Below are 20,466 nucleotides of genomic sequence, written 5' to 3'. Positions count from 1 at the left end.
GTCTTTTAAGGTGGTGTTAGTAGTTTTTAAAACATTTAAAAACTGCAGGTGGTCATGTCAAATATGGCAAACAGACATTGAGTAACGAGCTCTATTTCACAGAAAAAGTCAAGTAATGAACACAAAGTAGCATACCCGTTTCATGTTATGCTGAAAGCATAAAGGCACATATCAAAATATATTTCCAGATTTGACAGCATTGCTTTGAGCTTTAATGCAAGAAGTGTTAAAACTTCTCACTGCTTACTTCTGCACACAAGTTATTCTAATGACTAGCATTCCTGAGTTTGAACTTTCAAGTCATTCATCTTAGTGGCTGTCCATGTTTTTCTTTTAAAGCTACTGTTTTTTTTTAATTAAAATCCATTTTTGTTCATAAATCGTACGTAACATATTCAGAGCAGGTAACAAGACTCTCCTGTTGGGGGTGCTCTAGTGCTGGTGCTTGTTTGATCGCCACTTAGTCCTGAGGCAATGAGACGAATCTTCTAGCAATGCAATGTGTCACTGTGACCATCATAAAAAACACTTCTACTTTTTATGTTTCCAGAGAAGTCAGACCCAAGTGTCAGGATATTTCCTGGGGCCTTTCGGCTTTCCAAAACGGTTTCCAAATCCTGCAGGTGATAAAAATGATGTTATAATGTATTATGTGATACTGAAATACATATGATTGGTTACAGTATATGTAGGCCTACCAAACTTGAACACTGAAAAAACACTGCATGGTTGAGATGACGCTCCAGGTTGAGTAGGAGGCAGTGGAGGGGCAGTTTTTGCTAAGGATATGAGAATTTACAGATCTATTAGTTTAAGCTTTCTGATATCAGGACCATATCAAAGTTTTATCTTAGCATACTTACATCTTTGTTTGTGTTTAAAAAATCTTAGACTCTAGGCAAAGGAAACAGAAACACAAATTAGAGCCGATATCCTTTCAAATATCCCTGAAACGTGCAACTATGTACTTGTATAGCTTACGTTTACCTTTGTTCTACTCATGGCCTTTTCGCTGTTTTTGTCTGATTTGTTTTCTGATTTCTCGTTGTTCAGGGAGGCTCTGCGGTTCACATCACAGTGTTCCGCTTGAGCTGATTAACACAGAAACAGAAAGAAAATGAAATAATTTGTGTTTGAAATTTCGCCAAGCGCGACCTCTAACGCGATCTGCTTTTCACATCAAGAATAATCCCTATGTTGTGAAGTGTTATAGCAAAGCACTTGACTGACAGATTTCCATGCAAGACATATACACAGGTCTTCTAATAACAGTGTGTGTGTGAGAGAGGCTACTGTGTATTTTGTTTAATGCCTGAACCAACTCACCACTTCCTCCTTCAGCTACAAACACAGTAGGTGGAGCGATCGGCTGAACTACAGTTGGGGGCTCTGCAGTGGAAACACAATGATAAACTACACCCAGCACATAAAGAAGCATTTAGATTAATCATGAATAAAACAAGTAGCAATTTAAAAGTCAAGCTTTCATCAGTTGTTTTATCATATCATGCTTCCCAGTGGTGAAAATAAGTACTCCAACATTTTCAAAGCAACAAACAAACTTTTGACACCATTTAAAATCATCCAACAGTATTTTTTATGTAACAGTAAGTAAATCAGTTTGGTCACTGGACTAAACCGATTAAAATCCAAACTTGTTATAGTCTATAGTTTCCGTTCCCTACTTTGAAACAGTCTTAATAAGAGCTCTGTGTATATGCAAAAGCCACACCTCCACTGCTCACTAGAAACCACAAAAAGCTTATGATTATGATCAAATATTGCTATTTATACCCTTTCAATGGAAAATCACTTAATCTCACATCTAAAGAGGGGGGTATCATCAATCATTGAACTGAACAACCTACCTTGTCTTGAACTTTTAGGTCGAACACTCTGTGGGGAAGTGTTTAAAAGCAAAAATGTTAAATGTCTTATGGAACTTATCATTTTAATCACTGTTTTGCCTGTTTGCTGTCTTATTTAGAACAGCGTGTTCTATTGCCTTGGAGCTATTTTACCACCATTACCTTGCTCCTGCTCATGACAGCATCGTGGAAATTCTTGGGCTGAGAAGTGCCATCCCACTCAGATGATATACCCACCCTTGTTGAGGGGTGCGCTATTTCTAACGGTTGTGGGCAAATGGCGGTTGGCTCATGAACTAAACAAACAAAAAAAAACCAATAAAAAAAAAAAAAACGCACAGACATCGAGTACTGCTGTTCAAATACACAGCTGTAGCTATCGCTGCTATAAGCAGGTGATGGTCTACTCACTTTCTTCCGTGGCGAGGATGAAGGATTGTCGAGTTCTCTCTGGAAGGGGAGGTGTCAGACTGCGCTCGGCTGCACAATGAAATACAACCAACCGTAAATTTTTACATTTCTTATTAGGTAACAGTTACCTCATTCACTGTTTTGCATGCAAGTGTTTTATTCTAAAACAAGACTTGAAGGCAAACATCAAAGCTAGATCGTACCTTTGGCAGGCTGTGGGGGAGATAGCGGCTCCACAGACGGAGAGTAAGTACAGTTTGAAGAAAGGTCAGGATTTACTGGTCCTACAGTACAAAAAAGCAATGCTATATAAATCATCGCAAAGCACATGTAGAAATATCCTGCTAATTGTGAGAATTTATGAAAATGTAAAATTTCTTTTTTTTTATCGTTGTAGAATTTTACATAGGTATAGTTTATTACGCTGTTAATAATAAATAAAATCTTACCTGTGAAGGTCATTTTCACTTTTAGACTCTACAAGAAAGAAAAGTATCCCACAGTTATCTATATCTACATCTCAGAAATATTTCCAAAACAGTATACATTAATTTCAGTTTTATTTTAGATCATGAAATCTAACATCAAGTGTGTCGCTAAATGACTACTTTAATTATAATGACCTTTTAAATATTTTTTTAACTCCTCCTTCACCCCTTGCAAGCAAAAGTTTGTTCGCAGAACTAAAAGGAAGAAAAAGGGAAACTACACAACCACTAACCATGTACAAACACAACAGGGATAATACTCAGCAAGGCATTTATTCTTACTACATCTAAACAGTTACCGCTATTGTTTTGTAAGGGAAATGGTTTTGAAAACGGTAGTGAATCAACAACGTGAGTTATCACAAACCTTGACGTGTGTCATTGTGACATTTCTGGGTGTGACATTGCATCCACATGTTCTGGGACGCACATAATTACTAATAACTACTGTAAATGAGTAAAATGAATAACACATACAAACTGATTCCAGACCCGATTCCAGAAAAGCAGTAAATGAAAACAGAAATTAAGATTAAGTAAATCTCATGTAGTCATATTTTATTTGCAACAGAACACAGAAAACATTTTAAATGTTTAAACTGAGAAACCGTCCCACTTTGGGAAAAACTATTAGCTCATTTTGAATTTGATTGTAGCAACATGTATAAATAAACTGGTAACCAGCAACAAAAGGCAGGGAAAACAAGAGGTACTAAAAAGAACACAGTAGAAAATTGTACAAATAAGTCATCACTGTTGCTAAGTGATCTTAGCAACAGTCAGTACCATGACTTGGAGGAAAAAGGAGTATCTTTTAGAGGCAGAATGAAAGATGGCAAGAGGCTCGCCAATCTGCAAACAACTGTATCTACAAGCACATTCAGAATGTTGCTCAGTGTAAAATTGTATAAATATTTCATCATCAAGAGCGTGCAAGGGACAAGGCTGAAAATCAACACTGGATGCCCTCGGGTGGCACTGCATTGAAAACATGAATGGTTTTGTCACGGAAATCGCTGCATGGACTTAGGAACACAAAAATCATAGTCTGTGAACACAGTTTACCACACCATGCACAAATACTTGTTAAAACTCTATCATGCAAAGAATAACATGCACACATGATCTAGAAAGGCCACCATCCTTTTAAACCAAAGCTCATTTAAAAGGCAATGTGGAAAACTGTTTGTAAATTTGAAATTCTTTCTGGAGAGCATAGATGCCGTGTCCTCTGAACTAAAGAGCAGTGGGACCACGTCGCTTGTTATCAGCACTCGGTTCAAAAGCCTGTGTCTCTGATGGTACAGGGGTGCATTATTGCCTATGTAATCGGCAGTTTGCACGTCTGCAAAGGCACCATCATGGCTGAAAGGTGCATACAACCCCATCCCAACATTTTTGAGACATGTTGCTGCAATCAAATTCAAAATGAGCCAGTATTTTTCTTCAAATGTTTGTCTTGATTTGTTTTCTGTTTTCTACTGTGAATAAATTATGTGATTCTGAGTTTTGCAGACCATTGCATTCTGTTCTTATTTGTACTTTACACAGTGTCCCAACCTTTTACGACTGTGTTTGTTGAAGCTGCAAAGCCTCGTCAGCGAGAAACCCAAAAACCAGTTATCAGTCTGGTGACTGAGAATAACCGCCGTCAAGAGTAAGAGCTATTGTTTATTTTAAGCTCTGCATGTATTTCGAATAATACAAAAATTTGACAATGTCTATAAGTCTCTGGTTTGGTTAGAACGACCAGTCCCTTAATTTGCTGCAGCGCAACACTAGAGATAAGCGAGATAACCTCCTGCAACATGTTTTGTTTATAGATCACGATGACTAATACAGGAAAGCTGCTTAAGTAACCGGTAGATTGATTATATATTTAGTGGACTGTTGATTCTTTCTTTTTCTATTTCTCAGCATTACTGACACATTTTGCAGGAATTCTGTCTAGAGAATTCTTTCTTACCTTACTCCTCTCAAAAGATTTCCTCTCATTCTGAAACGTAGTGGCTCCAAGATTTAAGTTGCCAAACCATTCTGAAGACATTCCTATTACATTCAGGTTCACCACTGGTGCGACTGCTGGTATGACCTCTAATTTCTGCTCCACGGGAGCTGAAAAGTCAAAATAAGCAATTTCATTAATCAATTGTCTTTTTATGAATACTGAAATACCTGAAAAAGCTTTTTAATTTTTTTTTAAATTACTGTTTCATCATTGAGATTTCTGGAATTATGTAGTTACCCTGATCAATAGCCAGCTCAAAAGATTCAGGGGTTCTTTCTGGAAGTGGGGGTGCAGGTGAGGGGGGACTGCCTGGAAGTAAGGAAAAGTATCATAGTGTATCAATAATAGTGCACTTGCTGAATAACATGATTGCAATATGAAGGATTTTGATCAAATAAGATCTTATTGCAAGTGATCAGTAGACGGTTGATGCATTGGAAACTGTGTGTAATATGTTGCAGACATCTACATACTTAATAGTCTCATTTTATTTTCCAGTTACGTGTTCTTACCACTAATTTCTGTAAGTGCATCAGCAGCAGCATCGTGTGGAATAACTAATAACCTTTCAAAAGGGTCAGATACCTCTGAAAGACAAAATTGCAACATGTTGCATAATTTAAGTAAGCATCCCTTAAGCTAACAGCTCATATTCCAGATGTATGTTCACTATGAGCCCTAACCTGTATCCACAGCCAGCATGTAGGATTCTGGGGTTCGTTCAGGTAGTGGAGGAGGGTCTTCTCCAGAAGTACAGACTTCACCGGTGTCTGCAAAAACAGAAGAATCAGCTGCTATTGTCAGTGTTGCTCATCTTGAAACTAACACATGCACAGGCACTAGCACTGACCTGAAGCAGGTGAGTTGGCCTCCAGAGTGTGGTCATTCAAAAATAATGAGGGTGCACTGAAAAGAGGGCTAAATGTCCATTCTGTGGTCTCCTCAGCAGCACCCGTGAGTCCCCCATCTGATGATGGAGAACTCAAACCTGTGGCAAAGTAGGGGTCCTCCACCATTGAACAAATGGCTGCTGCTATATCTGGTGAGGGCTGACGGATCAGTGACGGTACACTATCACTCTCTGCAATCAATTCTTCTGCTGAAGGAATTCTCTGATTTGCATGCACCATCCAGGGTCCTTCATTCAGGTCCTGGGGAGTTGACTCAGGAGAGGTCTGGAACAGAGGCCATTGTTGCTGGTCTGTGTGCATGTCCTTGGCGTTCAAGAAAAGTAGGTTTTCTGAAGAAGCCAAAGGACTGTTGTACTGTGGTAGGAAGGCCCGTTCCTCGTCAAGCAGATACTGAAATTGTGGCAGAAAACCAGACTCCTCACCTGGGATAAAGATCTCAGAGACCTTTAAGAGGAGAATGAGTTGCATCAAGAATAGATTATTGATTATAATTTGCATGTAAATTCAGTATGCTTGTAAAATATGAATGTTCTCAGCTCCGTTTAATATTTTGTTTAACAGTAAATAAAAGAAGTGTACAGCAAAAGTTTCAACAGAGCACAGAGGTGTCACTGCCTTCTTAGTTAATTTTCGAATCTGCCAGTTTGATGATTTTCCGCTTTGATCATGTGACTAGATTCTATTTTAATGTTGCTGAAACCACAAGAAAGCCTGCCACATCTACTGTTTCTGTTTTACAGATTCAGATGGCTGTGCTTTTCGGTATGCGTTGATGAAACACACAACCGAAAACCGTGTCGTCTCTGCTTCCAGCTAGTCTCTGTCTAAGCTCACTAACAATAATAATCTCTGGTTACTTACCTCGTTTTGGAAAGTCTGTTCATCTACAGACTGCAAATATCTCTGAAATAGTAACTTGATGGTTCTGTAGACAAGGTCATATTGTTCCTGAGATTAAACAACAAGAATTTGTTCTGTTAGGTAGCATAACTTTGGGGCACGATTCACGAAACAAAACGGACATTAACTGGCATTACTGTTATATAAATTGCTTGAAATTTGTTTCTGTTGATTGGAAGACTTGTTAGATGTGATGGTCTGCATTATATTAAAAAAACATCAGGTACCTTGGTTTGAACTAAAGATGGTCTCTGGGTTCTCATGCTTTGAACTAAATTGTAGATGCTGAAATCTGAAGTGATCATCTATAAACGAGCACACAAAAGTAATGGAAAGGTTGGCAATTTTACAGTTAAACGCATCTGTCATACAAAATGTACAGCAAGGCAGAGAAGAATAGCTAACCTGTTTCTTTAGGAGGTTCCAAGTATAATCAATGACACACAAGGCTCCTGTTCTACCACAGCCAGCACTGCAAATACACAACAGAAAAACGTCACATTTTTCAGACATTTTCAGTATAACTGCCCGTATGCTTCTTCAACTATGCAATACTTGCCCTACATATATGTAGCATAGCTAAAGAAGGCTTTAGGTATGATGGTACATCTAATGGCTAAACCACAACCACTGCAGCAATGTCTGTAACTATTCACAGCTTACGACTCCCCTCGTCAGCTGAATTAAGTACAAAGCTCTTTCTCAGGACAAGAAAATCAATGAAAAACTGCTGCAATAAAAAAATAAAACTTTAATAATAGTTTTAGCAACCATGTTGTGGTGACCTGTCACAGATGTGGGGTGGCTTCATGATATGTAGGTTAGGTTATATCTGCTACAAACTCAACAGTACATGGCTGACTCATCATGAGGAGTGTCATGGTTTCACATGTTAATAGTTTCTGAACAGTTTAGTTAAGCATAAGCATATAAAAAAAAATATAATATGTATTTATGTAAAAAAAATAAACAATCAGTATGTGACAAAGTAACAGTATGTGACAAATCTATACTTGTTTGTGTTTCCTCAGAGGGAAAGTATGATGCAGAACTGGAAACAAAATGATACAAATTTTCTACACAACTGACAAGCTCACACAGGTGCAATCCCACATGCCCCAAGGTTTTCTATTTGGACTTATCTGAGTCACAAGCTCTTGCTTTAGCCAGAGTGTAAGTGCTGGAAAATTTTAGGGGGAAATGTCTACATATATACTTTACAACCTAGTGGGGTTTTGGCCAACCACCTACAAACATTTCCTGTTAAAAGAATAGTGTCTAACCTCGAAGCCATATTGCTGGGGACCTGTACAAGTTGCCCACAAGCAGTACAAACTCGATCACAACCAAAAGCACAGTTCTCCTTTGATCTGCCTTTTTTCTTTAACATGTTAGAAAGGAGCGATGGCATTTCATATAGTGTGGTAGTTTCTGCTTGTGCATGTACTGATAAGATAACAAAGCGATGTTGAGAAATATAAGTAAAGAATAAAAGAGTGACAACAACCTCAATTTCTATAATGGCTTCATGCTTTACTTTAAAAGAAATCGCACGCGAACTTTCAAACTATTTAAAACAAAAACAAAAAACAACGTACAAGAATAAAAGAGTCACGTTTTCATTTACCTGGAATATTTTTTTCACATGTAGTTTTATTTTTAGTTGAAATCAATTGAATTATTTCTTGAATCCAGTTAAAAGAAATACTTTGAAATACTTGAGAGAAGACCAACACCATATTCTGATTTCTTTGCATTAAAAACCAACGCAATCTAATTTACATTATATTTAGAAAATCAATCGCTACAAAAATTGACCCCAAGCTGTTGATTCAAGTTGTCCTGAGTGACAGGATGTGAAATTTAAGCATGTGAAACCAACAGTGACAAAAGCCTCCTTTCAGTTGGACCGGTGCACCTTTTCCTTTAAAGGTTAAGCCGTGTACATTCTGATTCATTTCTGGTTTCGCCAAACAGCATCAAGAACATTTTTCTTAAGAACGATGAACAGAGCTTCCAACAATATAAGCATTACCTATTAAAAAATAAAGATCAGCTTTGCAGCTCATTTTTGAGCAAGACAATCCACTTCACTCATATGTTAACAGGATGTATATTTTGCCTTAACACCTAACTCCAGCCATGCAGTAAGTTCAAGTTCTATTCAAATGCCTGACCTGCAGTGGATGCAAATAGGGACGTCATCATGGGCTTGATAAGAGCGCATCTCATGCAACATGTCCAGAATGGGAGGGATGGAGTCCGGTACTCCGTGATCTGGCCAGTTGACATAGTGCAACTGTTTCAAGGTTCGGGAACTCTGAAAAAAATTCAAAGTATTGTACACATTTAAAATGCAAGCGTCTTTTTAGAGCACATTAAACTTCATAGTTATATTTTGGGTTCAAACCCAACTGTCAAATACGACCACAAAAGTTAGGCAGGCTATAAACAGTGCTTACATTATGATAGGTCAACCTTAGGGTCCTGGTCAGATAGTCTCCTTTGCTTTCTTCAGAGTCCTGCACAAAAAACAACGTTTTTCTTTAACCTAGATTCTTGATCTTGCTGCTTACAAAATTATGGTAAAACAACGTACTTAAAAAAAGTATAATTAGGTATAGTGTATGTGCATGGCATACAGTACTGGTCAGTTTACAGAGATTCATCATGGGTGTGAATGGTAATTTGGGGCTTATTTGGGATTTTCACTAATCTACACATGCTCAAATTTATACATAAAAAGTCAAAAAATCCTTTAGCATAAAAAGAATTGGATTGACAGCACTGGTTGGATTGAACAATGCTCAGAACAATGCGAAAGTACAGTGAAAATCTATGGAGACCTGTAGATTTACACAAAATGGGAATGTTTTTTTTAAATTTGTAATGAACTGAGTTTTACGTCGCCACGGACTGAGAGGCTGCTCACCAAGAAAAAAGCCCTGCTCTAAAATTGACCCCTTAAATCTCAAATTAAATTTACAGGTGCCCAAATAAACAAGCCAAAGGCCTTTGGCTTAGAAGTTTTATGGTCAGACAAGACAAAGGTTAAGCCATTTGGCCACAATGACAAAAGCTGAGGTTTTTTTAAATTTAATGATATCTAATTTGTGGAGTGTGGTTATAAGCTATGCTAAGAAACCAACCAATTTAAATCAACTCTACCAACTCTGTCAAGAAGAGTGGTCAAATATCCAACCAGAGTTATGCCAAGCTACAAAAAGCAAAGCAAATCTGGGTGAGGCGCGACTTGCTAAGGGACAATTAACCAAATATTAGTTGTATGTATTTGAGACCGTATGAATAATGTTGACCCTGTGTGGATTAGAGAACATCCAATGTTGAGCAGCCAGTTTTTGTTTTCTAAAGTAGTTAAATATACATGTAGGTGTCTAAAATTCAGTATAGCAAATACTATAGTATAGTATATATTCAGTATAAGTTTTTGCATCAGATCATTAACCTATTCATCTTGAAAATATGAATAGAGAACAAAAAGTACTCACACAGTAAACTTTAAAAGGCTCACAAACGAACGGCTCCTCGTGTTTCTGTGGCCAGTAAACCTCACACTTTTTCTAGATAAACAAAAAAAAATCATACAAGTGTAACAAAAGTACTTTCAATTTAAACAATACATCAAATGATAATAGTCAACAAACTGACACCGGGCTGGTGTATAAACAAATATAGAGAAAATTCTGTATGGTGGGAAAAAAAAGTGGAAAGCAGAGAGAAGTTTACCTTTCCCATCTCAAACTCTCGACAGGCCATCACGACAACCTAGAATCATGAAGATGTGTAAAAAAAATAAAACATTTTAAAAAGATATGTGAACTGGGATGGGGATCTGAATTTCAGCTACTGTGGCCAAAGTCACATTTTTTTTTAATCTTAATTTAACTTTCAACTGAAGAAATGAAGCAAGTTGTGCTATCTTAAATGCACCTTGTGGTGTAGACCTTACCTCTATCTTGTATTCCCAAAGCATCCTCAAGAAGTCCACTACTGTGTGGGGCAGAGGACCCTGAGTAGCAATGTAAGCCCTGGAGTTTGATACTCCCTGCACACAAAACACAGTAGTTACATTTGCACAAACCATATTTCAGTCGGGACCCCCGTGGCCAAAAGAAACCTGTTATCTCTAATGCAGCAACTATTTGGCAGCATATACCTCCCTAGCCTTCCACTCACAGATATTGGCAGAGAGAGCAGCAGCAAGACTCTGGCTCAGAATGTAGCAGAGATCAGTGCAACCACAGATAATGTTAAAAAGCTTAGAACAGCATAAAAAAGAGAAGCTGGGGTACAGTTGGTTTGTAAAGTGGCCAATCCACTGTGGCCAGGCTAAAGCAGCCTAAATAGTGCACTTATGTCGTTTGTCAATTAAATGTGTAAAAGCTGAGCCATCAGTGGATATAAGCTAAAAGGGACCTTGTTCTTTACCTTGAGGAAACTGGCGTTGATGTAGTCTGTGTCATTTTTTGATGTGACAAGAGTAAGCTTTACTCTGGTGTGGTCAACTACAAAAAGAAAAATATGTAGTTATGAATGTTGGAAAACCTAAAAAGATTCCGAGTGTGCTTTACGTTCTCACCTTGTGGCAAAAAAAATGAACAGAATTAGAATAAAATAAAGATGAAAATATAATAAAATATGTTAATGTTTGTAAGCTTTTCCGTGGATCTAGTCTACCTTGTCTAATTTAAATAAATATAAGAAACTTAAGTAGATCTGTTGATCAAATTTAATTTGCAATATTAACTAAATGGAGCATTACATACTGTTTATATCGTTTTTTTGGTCACTGGCACAACACTATAGGTAATAATATACTTTAAAACAAATATAGAAGTATTCCTTTACAGTGTTAATGCAGTAAACTGTAAAACTGTTGTATTTTTATACATTTAAACAAGCTTACAGGGCAGAATGTCCTTGTATCGGTTCTTCTTGATGTTTTCCTGCTTTTCTGCTGTTTTGCTAGGATACGTCTTGTCCGTTCGGTACTTTGTTGACTGACTTTTCAACCTCTGAAAAACACAAAAAGAAATGTAAATGCGTTGCATTCATAAAGACTTTTCATCATAGTTCCTGGAAGCCATCTAAATGCCAAAGAGCTATTTTTGTCACGTTTTGCTAATGTGTCATACTGAAACAACCTCCAAGCTTATATTGAGATACGGGTATCATGTAAATGCATCTAAATTTTATTTAATTAGCCAAAACAGCAGATGGGTAATATGAGTTTCATGGTAGTGTTTTCTGTGCATTTACTGGAAAAGCTCTTTTTTCATAGTGCAGATGCTTTAAGGTCATTAGCAACTGATACAGGAGAGTGAGTAAAAAGTGGGCATATAACCAGCAAATTACATGTGACCAATTGCACATTGTCACATGTGGTCAGTTTTTATGTGATTCAGCCTCAGACAAAGAATCTGTGACTCATTCGAGTTCAAACTGACATGATGGCTGACAAACTGAGAGGACCTCGATTCTAAATCACCTAAGCGGAAGCTCGGACTCTCAAGTTAAACTCACGTTTGTGCTTGCAGGACTTGTTGAGACATTGGTCTTTTTGTTCTGAGGCCAGTTGAGGCAGATCTAAAAGAGTCTGCTAAAGGAAATACATCTGCACTTCTCTAACACTACAAAGTGCTTTTTGTCCTCAGAGGAAGTGATGCAATGGACTCTTTCCTCTGGAGTGGTTGGGGTGGCAGCAGTATGACAGCAGAGGGGCAGCATGTGAAGCACACAGTGCTGTCTTCAGGCACCGCCATGTCACTCATCACCATGGCAGCAGCCCACAGATGATGTCACCCTGGGGTTAACACTTCTCAGGCACAATTTAGTATGTTTGCGTGAGTGTGTTTGTCTCTGTGTGTGTGTGTGTGTGTGTGCGCGTGGTTGTTGTTGCTGCTAGTCGTCAGTCGTGTTACAGGACTTTTGCTTACACTTCTTCCTTGTTGAGCCTTTAGTGACAAGCATCAATACAAAGAGGAAGAATGAAAATGGCGTTGGAACCCTCCGAAAAATACCAGTGTGGTACTTCCCTCAGTGTGATGTCTTTTGTAAAAAACCTAAAAATCGGGAAGACTAAGAACTTTCAGTTTCGCCATGCTTACTGTCAATATAAAAATACAACTTTTTTTTAGCGTGTGAATGTGAAAACCATCGAGAAATACAGCATGTCTTCTGGGTTGAGAATTTTTAGCTGTACTTAAACAAGAGGAACATTACTGTTAACTCACCACAAACTCCCCAGCAATGCCGTTAGGTGCCTCCTCAGCCGCAGCCTCCTGTCTTTCCAGGTCATCCAGGAAGCTTCTCAGAATCCTGACCTGCTGGTCCATAGCTGGATCTTCACTGTGTGGGATAGGGCAGTTTTCATAGGCATTTCATGGCACAAAGGTCCTTGTCCACAGGTCATGGATAGGCTTGCTAAGCTTGGGGACAGGACTGAGGCTGTTACGTTGCTCCGCTACAGAGCACTTCTGTATTGTAGCTCTCACATGAAGGAACTGGTGTAAGGGAACTTCTAAACTGTCTTACAGAATGTAAGAGGAAGCTAACAGGTTCTGTGGTCAGATTAAAAATATTGCCGCGCCCCCTGTGGGTTTCTCTCACAGGGTCCTAAAGTCACCCGGGTGTTCTATTGCATAAATATGTAGCAAAGGGGATGGTAGGGGAAAACAAACATATATTTATGCACATAAACAGTCAAAACAGGTGATCTTAATCAAAATTAGAGGGTAGTGCAGGCAGTCTAGCCACAATATTTTAAATACACAAGCCAAGTGGAGGAGAAACGCATGTAGGGATATAGCCTAAGACAGAAGAAAGAGGGAGTGCAAGTGTCAAAGATAATCACCCTTAGTTGCTCAGCAGTAATCCACTCAGAGCTTTGGGAAGTCTTCATGTACCCACTTTACTGTACAGTAGACATTTTTGTAATTGAAGTGAGACAGGATGATAAAAAAAATCTTGTGAATCTCAGCTAGCACAAATTCATGCAATTTGTTTAGTGGTTAAGCAACAATACTTTTAAATTCACAATGTGTCCATAAAAAGAGTAGTGGGAGGAGCTATGTTTTCAGGAACCACGGGCAATAACTCACCCGTTAAAGACTTCCCTTTCTTAAATATACATAAAAGCTTAGTGTTGAAAAGAGTATGGCTTAAAAAATACAAATGAAAAAATGCATTACTTACCAAAGTGCTCTCGGGCGTGGATGTTGCCTCTTTTGTCAGTCAACCTTCAACTAATGCTTTTGTCCGGGGTGGCATCATGAAGAAGTTCTGACAGGACATTGCTACATTTAGCAGGTGCTGAGCGCCACATCAGTCGAATAGTGACATCTAGTGGCTTTGTAGTAAACTAACGGAGACATTCTGACACTGAATGTTACATTAGTCACCGGTTTACAGTATATATCGGAAAAATATAACTGGATAATATCAAAGCATCCAAGACAGACTAGTGAATAACAAAAGGTTAAAGGAAGATTTTTGCCACGTTTTTTCCAGTCATAAAGAATCAAGCATCTGCTGTGCAAATGTATTTCATGGTGCCCTTAATAATCAGCATCAGTGTCCGATAAACTATGATTAACTAGATTAAAGAAATGGGAATTTCTTACCAGATAAAGTGAAGTGCAGCTCTTATGTGGGGAGGGTTCCCACTCTTTCACTTCTGTGTCACTAGTTAGTATTGCTGCATGTTACACTCGTGGTCAAGGCCTAGCATAGACGCAAAAGCATTTACGTAACCCACAACGCACCTACAGGAAGCTAAGATCACCACAGTCCACCTCTACAGTTTCCTGATTGTCGATTATAGTTGATTCCAAACCTGACATCAGTATGAAGATATTGTACCTCGTTTTGCTTTTTCAAGGTGAGTGAGCTATAATTTAAACCTTCTATCAAAGAACTTACTAAGCTAAATCCTTTCAGCACCTTAATCATCATTGTTTATTTCCTCTCTCTCCCACGCTCTATTTTTGTAAATATTTTTTTCCAATTCCGTTCTTTGTGACTTTAAACTGTAAAATCACGGCTTATTCTAGCATCATAAATAAAAACTCTGATTTCATATCAATATTTTTCAGTCACAGTAAACTTACTATTTCATATATAAATGCGTCATAAATGTTTTGGTATGTGAAAAAAAATGCCGTTTCACTTTCATATCCTGGAATTCTTTAAGATTTAAAATTATAATTAAAACATACAAGCCTATAAAAATTCTTGAATGTACTCCTTATTGAAATATTTATTTACGAAGAAAAACATGTTTAAATTAACATGTTTTTTTTTTTTCTTTAAACCTTAAATTCAATTAACACGTTAACTTTTTTTGGGAAACATTTTTCGTGAAAGGTGGAATAGAAACATAAACACACACACACACACACACACACACACACACACACACACACACATATATATATATATATATATATATATATATATATATATATACTTTACATACTTTTAAATGAAAGAAAAGTGTTGTAAATGCAGACAGGATGTTTGACAACACCTACCCCCAGCTCTCACGTACTTATGAGGTGGTTTTTTTGCTTGTTTTTTTTCTCGGGCTTTTAGTGACAATTATTCTAGCATTTTTGCTATCTGACAATCACAATTTGAAGGTAAACTGCAAACTCATATTAGTTCAAATTAAAAACTGAATAACATTTTTATGATTTTCCAGACTACAAGGATTTTCTTTCTGTCTGCCTTGTATTTCAGCAAGTCTTCAGCTTGAATGTGATAAAGAGATCACAGCCCATGTTGGAGGTGAATTTATCCTTAAATGCAAGTATGGCATAAATCATTTTCTGTACAGCAAAAAGTATTGGTGCAGAGGGCCCTCCAGAAGCAATTGTGAGATTGTGGCAGACTCAGAAAACAATCGAAACACACACAGGTCCCAAGTGATAGATTTAAACAGAAGGGGGCTGTTTGTGAAAGTCACAAATCTCCGATTTGATGATGCTGGAGCGTACTGGGTTGGGATTGATAAGATATATGCTGACATCATGACCCAAGTCAAAGTGATTATCACTGAAGGTAAGAATAAAAGACGCTATGCAACTTAGAAAATAAACATTATTTTACAATAACAGTGAAATATGCTGCATCGCAGCCTCTGTTTGGTGTTAAGCTGACTGGACTGACATTTCTTTTTTTGTGCCAGTTCCAGTGTCCAAGCCCCGACTTTGGCCCCTGAGCTCTCTGGTGGACAGGCCAACATGTTGGGGGAAGTCAGTTACCTTACGCTGTGGTTGTGCAAAGGGCACTGGTGTTCGTTATGCCTGGTATCAGCACATTGACAGAAAGGACTTCCTGCTTCATAAGGCTTCAGACTTGTATCTTCACTGCGGCGCAGTTCAAAAGGACTGTAGTTATTTCTGTATTGGCAGCAATGACATAAGCAGTGAGAAGAGTGAGCTCATCTCTGTGCAGGTTCTGATGCCTGCAAACAGCAGCTGTATCTATGTTGTTAATATTCAGGGTAAGAAAAAATGTGATATTCCATTGTGCAAATATAAATGTGAGAACTGTCTTTACAGTGATTTACTGATTAACAAAATGCTTTTAGAACAATTGCAAAAAAGGTAAAGCATGCAGCATTTTTATAGCAACCATTTATATTTACTGACAATATACAATGACTAAAACAACAAGTAAATTATTATATTTAATTTTAAAACATGGCAAGTGTTCTGTTGTAATGTTTGAGCATGGATGTGGTTATGTTCCCATAGTGATAATTTATTTAGTTTGTTTGTTTTTTAATTTAGAATGAGATTTTTTCAACATTAAGACATTAATTTAAACTTAAAATATTTAGTTTAAGTTTAATAGCGTAGTTAGCGTAGCGTAGATGATTTACACCATTCATAAATGTCCCATGGAAAAGATTACAATATTCATACTCTCATATATTAGTGGCAAAAATAGACTATTACATATTAAACAAATATGTAAGACTGCTTTCTTCCATTTGCGCAACATCTCTAAAATTAGAAATATCCTGTCTCAGAGTGACGCTGAAAAACTAGTTCATGCATTTATTACTTCCAGGCTGGACTACTGTAATTCATTATTATCAGGATGTCCAAAAAACTCACTGAAAAGCCTTCAGCTAATCCAAAATGCTGCAGCAAGAGTACTGACAGGGACTAGAAAGAGAGAGCATATTTCTCCTGTTTTGGCTTCCCTTCATTGGCTTCCTGTTAAGTCCAGAATTGAATTCAAAATCCTGCTCCTCACATACAAGGTTTTAAACAATCAGGCCCCATCTTATCTTAATGACCTTGTAGTACCATATCACCCTATTAGAGCACTTCGCTCTCGCTCTGCAGGCCTACTTGTTGTTCCTAGAGTATTTAAAAGTAGAATGGGAGGCAGAGCCTTCAGTTTTCAGGCCCCTCTTCTGTGGAACCAGCTTCCAGTTTGGATTCGGGAGACAGACACTATCTCTACTTTTAAGATTAGGCTTAAAACTTTCCTTTTTGCTAAAGCATATAGTTAGGGCTGGACCAGGTGACCCTGAATCCTCCCTTAGTTATGCTGCAATAGACGTAGGCTGCCGGGGGATTCCCATGATGCATTGAGTTTTTCCTTTCCAGTCACCTTTCTCACTCACTATGTATTAATAGACCTCTCTGCATTGAATCATATCTGTTATTAACCTCTGTCTCTCTTCCACAGCATGTCTTTTACCTGTCTTCCTTCTATCACCCCAACCGGTCGCAGCAGATGGCCCGGCCCCTCCCTGAGCCTGGTTCTGCCGGAGGTTTCTTCCTGTTAAAAGGGAGTTTTTCCTTCCCACTGTCGCCAAAGTGCTTGCTCATAGGGGGTCATATGATTGTTGGGTTTTTCTCTGTATCTATGAAGCGCCTTGAGGCGACTTTTGTTGTGATTTGGCGCTATATAAATAAAATTGAATTGAATTGAATTGAATTGTGCATTTGTGACACTTTAAAGCCATAAATTTATGATGAAATTAAAATGGCATTTAATAATTGTTTTTATGCAACTTGTGCATGCATGCGTGCATGTCTGCGTGTGTGTAGTATAGTAAACTATTGCTTGGAAGAAAGGATTAAAGGCATCATGTGTAAGTTTTGACTTCAGTGACTCCTAGAGGTTATAACAGATATGACCGTATGTACAAACCCTTTACGTACAAATTTTCCTTAGGGTTATTCTATTTTTTTATTAACAAAAATCAGGTCATTAGTATTATATTCTAAGCATAAAAACACAATAAACATAAAAGAAAGAGTTTAAAGTTACCATGAAATATTCTAAACAACAACGTCTGTTTTCTTCTCTCTTGTTTTTACAATGCTGTAAAAGCTTCATCCTCAAGGTCTATAAAGCACTATCATTGTAATCTTTTCTTTTCATTACCAGGTCAACCAATTTATGACTGTGCAGACAGAATGAGCACAACCACAGTCACAACACCAACCACAACTCTGACCTCCTGCCTAGTTATTATGAACATCAGTGATAACACAAGAAATCAATCTTTACAACTGAATGAAACCACTCAAGGCTTTTTTTTCATCAGGTTAGTCAATATGCTACTTTTTACTCTATGGGAGAATCACTAAAGGCTGAAAGGAGAATTTAAATTTGTTGAAATTTCACCATAAGATGCTGTCTGAAAACCTGCCCTACTCCCCTTTTCTTTTCTAGATCATTGACGGGACTGCCACTGTGGTACATATTACTGCGTTGGAGTTCTTTTCTGGCCTTGTTGATAATCATTTGCACAGCTGTTAAATGCACAAGAAGAAGATACAAAAAATATGCCAACCAGAAGAAAAATATTCATTGCAGGCAAATTTACCATGCGTGTCAGTGACCTGAATTTTACTGTGGTAGTTCTGTGGAAGTTAGAATGATGCCTCTGAGATAGCGGCTTTGTGGCTTAATTGTTGGCCAAAGTTCTTTGATCATGTGGGAGTGTTTGTGAAGAGGGTAGGGCATAACATGTCAGACTATTTATCAGAATGACTCATGCAATACTGACCAAAGTGGTCTGTTATTTATTTGAAATACTAGAGTTTGAAAGAGTCTACAAGACCATTGAAATAACAGTTTTAATTATGATTGCTGATTGCTTTATCAGATCAACTTTTCATATAGTAGTTACACAATTTTGTATACATTAGTTATACAAAATATTGACATTAAAACCAACAAAGCTTTTTAGAAGGCAGCTAATGATGATTGTCACGATCAATGAAAATAAAAGGACTTATGGTATTGTCTTAGGTAGTGGAAATAAATGTAAACAAACTTCAGATATTTTACCTTCTATCTAAGGCCCTCTTCACTTCTATAAACTGATGGAGAGTACCAGGTATATAACTTTTATTTGCCTCTAAGTGGACATATCTCCTTTGCGGCATTCCTGACTCAGACCTAGTCATGTTAGTCCACTATACAGATATATGGAGCGTCATAAGAGAGCCAATCAAGAGGATTGTTTTAATAATAATGATGACTAAGAATGTAGCCCAAGATGATTAAAAGGGTGTGTTTCAGGTCCCTGAATTTCCACATGAATTAGACTGATGATTATAAAAATATATAAATAAATTTGCAGTAAAACAGTCATTGACTACCATGTACTTTTGCTGTTTTTGCATTAGCGACATTAATTATACTTAAATTGTGGAGTCTGGAAGTTTTATATGATAAATGATTTATTGATTTATTACAGGTTATGAAGAAATGCAAATACCTCACCCACTTATTGTGAAATCAGTATCACAACGTGTCAGTACTTGGGCGTTGTAGGGCATTAAAATATGTCATATCAGGTTGATTAAAGTTCTAGTGCTGCTGGCTCAACACTAGAAACAGACTAAACTATAAGGTAGAATTCAGCAATATTACCCTTGAATTAGTGATGTATATGAACTGTAGCATACAGTTGTCCAAATATTTAGTTTACTGGGTCTTGACTGATTCTATTTTGTTTCCATTCTCAGAGAAAGTGTCAGAAAATTCCAGGTTAATTACTACTCACATGTACTGTAGTTGATTTTGTTACACTTAATGTTAAAATAATAAAACTTTTCATTTCAGACATTATAAAATCTCTCTGTATTTTATATATTTCATATTTAGCAGTGATACTACTTGGGTATTTGATTTCTCTCTTAAAGATGTACCAATATACCTATATGCAATATAGGTATTTTGGTACATATAGCTTGGTAATATACAATATATGTACCAATACATCTACCAATACCGGGGCCTCCTCTCAGTGGGACATGCCCTGAACACCTCGACAAGGAGGCATCCTGGTTGACAATTCTACTCTGAGCCCCTCCCAAATAGCTGAACTTCTCCCCCTAAGATCATCCACCCTTCAGAGAAAGCTCATTTCTGCCACTTGTATCTGTGACCATAGGTGAGGGTAAAGACATAGAAAGACCAGTAAATCAAGAGCTTCACCACCACAGACCAGTGCATGTCCACATCACTGCAGCCGCAGCACTAATCCATCAGTCAATCTCCCGCTCCCCTCTCCTGCTGCTTCACACTCGGCTGCGAACCACTTCAGTGCAAGCTGGAGGCCACCACCTGTATCCTGTATCCAAGGTTCAACTAACAGACTCTCTTCTTGCCAGCACCCCGGCATAGACTTTTCCGGGGGAGGTTAAGGAGTGTGATCCCCCAATAGTTGGAGCACACCCTCCAGTCAACCCCTTCCCAAAGATAGGAACCACTACCCCGGTCTGCCAATCCAGAGTTACCACCCCTGATCTCGAAGCAAAATTGTAGATGCGTGTCAACCAAGACAACCCTAAAGCATGCAGAGCCTTCAGGAACTC

General features: G+C 37.8%; 2 protein-coding genes across 3 annotated transcripts; one reads left to right on the top strand and one right to left on the bottom strand.

The window, feature by feature from the left end:
* Positions 1-19: 19 nt before the first annotated feature.
* Positions 20-13,140, bottom strand: ptpn22 (protein tyrosine phosphatase non-receptor type 22). 2 transcript variants are annotated; one of them, XM_084917284.1, is made up of 26 exons: positions 12,841-13,140; positions 11,514-11,622; positions 11,036-11,112; positions 10,557-10,652; positions 10,334-10,372; positions 10,096-10,167; positions 9,049-9,108; positions 8,764-8,906; positions 6,992-7,058; positions 6,814-6,891; positions 6,548-6,634; positions 5,626-6,130; positions 5,459-5,545; positions 5,288-5,362; positions 5,013-5,084; positions 4,734-4,882; positions 2,729-2,756; positions 2,483-2,563; positions 2,280-2,348; positions 2,031-2,164; positions 1,869-1,896; positions 1,327-1,413; positions 988-1,091; positions 864-894; positions 699-779; positions 20-617 (listed from the first exon to the last, which is right to left on the bottom strand). In XM_084917284.1, exons 1-26 carry the CDS (start codon positions 12,940-12,942, stop codon positions 556-558), a joined length of 2,523 nt encoding a protein of 840 aa, XP_084773410.1. In that variant the 5' UTR covers positions 12,943-13,140; the 3' UTR covers positions 20-555. The 2 variants fall into 2 exon arrangements, with proteins under 2 accessions (XP_084773410.1, XP_084773413.1); XM_084917287.1 differs by having other exon boundaries at positions 1,327-1,389.
* A 2,427-nt stretch (positions 13,141-15,567) lies between these two features.
* Positions 15,568-18,015, top strand: LOC146364811 (uncharacterized). The gene is made up of 3 exons (XM_084915953.1): positions 15,568-15,667; positions 15,795-16,112; positions 17,315-18,015. Exons 1-3 carry the CDS (start codon positions 15,637-15,639, stop codon positions 17,380-17,382), a joined length of 417 nt encoding a protein of 138 aa, XP_084772079.1. The 5' UTR covers positions 15,568-15,636; the 3' UTR covers positions 17,383-18,015.
* Positions 18,016-20,466: the final 2,451 nt, after the last annotated feature.

The sequence above is a fragment of the Perissodus microlepis genome, chromosome 20 (assembly GCF_051167445.1).
Source record: "Perissodus microlepis isolate ML-2025 ecotype Zambia chromosome 20, ASM5116744v1, whole genome shotgun sequence".
NCBI lineage: Eukaryota > Metazoa > Chordata > Actinopteri > Cichliformes > Cichlidae > Perissodus > Perissodus microlepis.
Note: the sequence above shows the minus strand (reverse complement) of the source record. Positions and strands in the feature narration are given on the sequence as shown.

What these genes read in the sequence shown, in the direction of transcription:
- LOC146364811 (XM_084915953.1), top strand. Translation starts at nt 15,637, where the DNA reads ATGACCCAAGTCAAAGTGATTATCACTGAAG. An exon ending in CAAAGTGATTATCACTGAAG is followed by an intron (nt 15,668 to 15,794) that starts GTAAGAATAAAA and finishes TTTTTGTGCCAG; the next exon opens with TTCCAGTGTCCAAGCCCCGA. An exon ending in CTATGTTGTTAATATTCAGG is followed by an intron (nt 16,113 to 17,314) that starts GTAAGAAAAAAT and finishes TCTCTTCCACAG; the next exon opens with CATGTCTTTTACCTGTCTTC.
- ptpn22 (XM_084917284.1), bottom strand. Translation starts at nt 12,942, where the DNA reads ATGGACCAGCAGGTCAGGATTCTGAGAAGCTTCCTGGATGACCTGGAA. An exon ending in AACAGACTTTCCAAAACGAG is followed by an intron (nt 6,131 to 6,547) that starts GTAAGTAACCAG and finishes CTCCTCTTAAAG; the next exon opens with GTCTCTGAGATCTTTATCCC. An exon ending in AGGCCATGAGTAGAACAAAG is followed by an intron (nt 895 to 987) that starts GTAAACGTAAGC and finishes TCCTTTGCCTAG; the next exon opens with AGTCTAAGATTTTTTAAACA.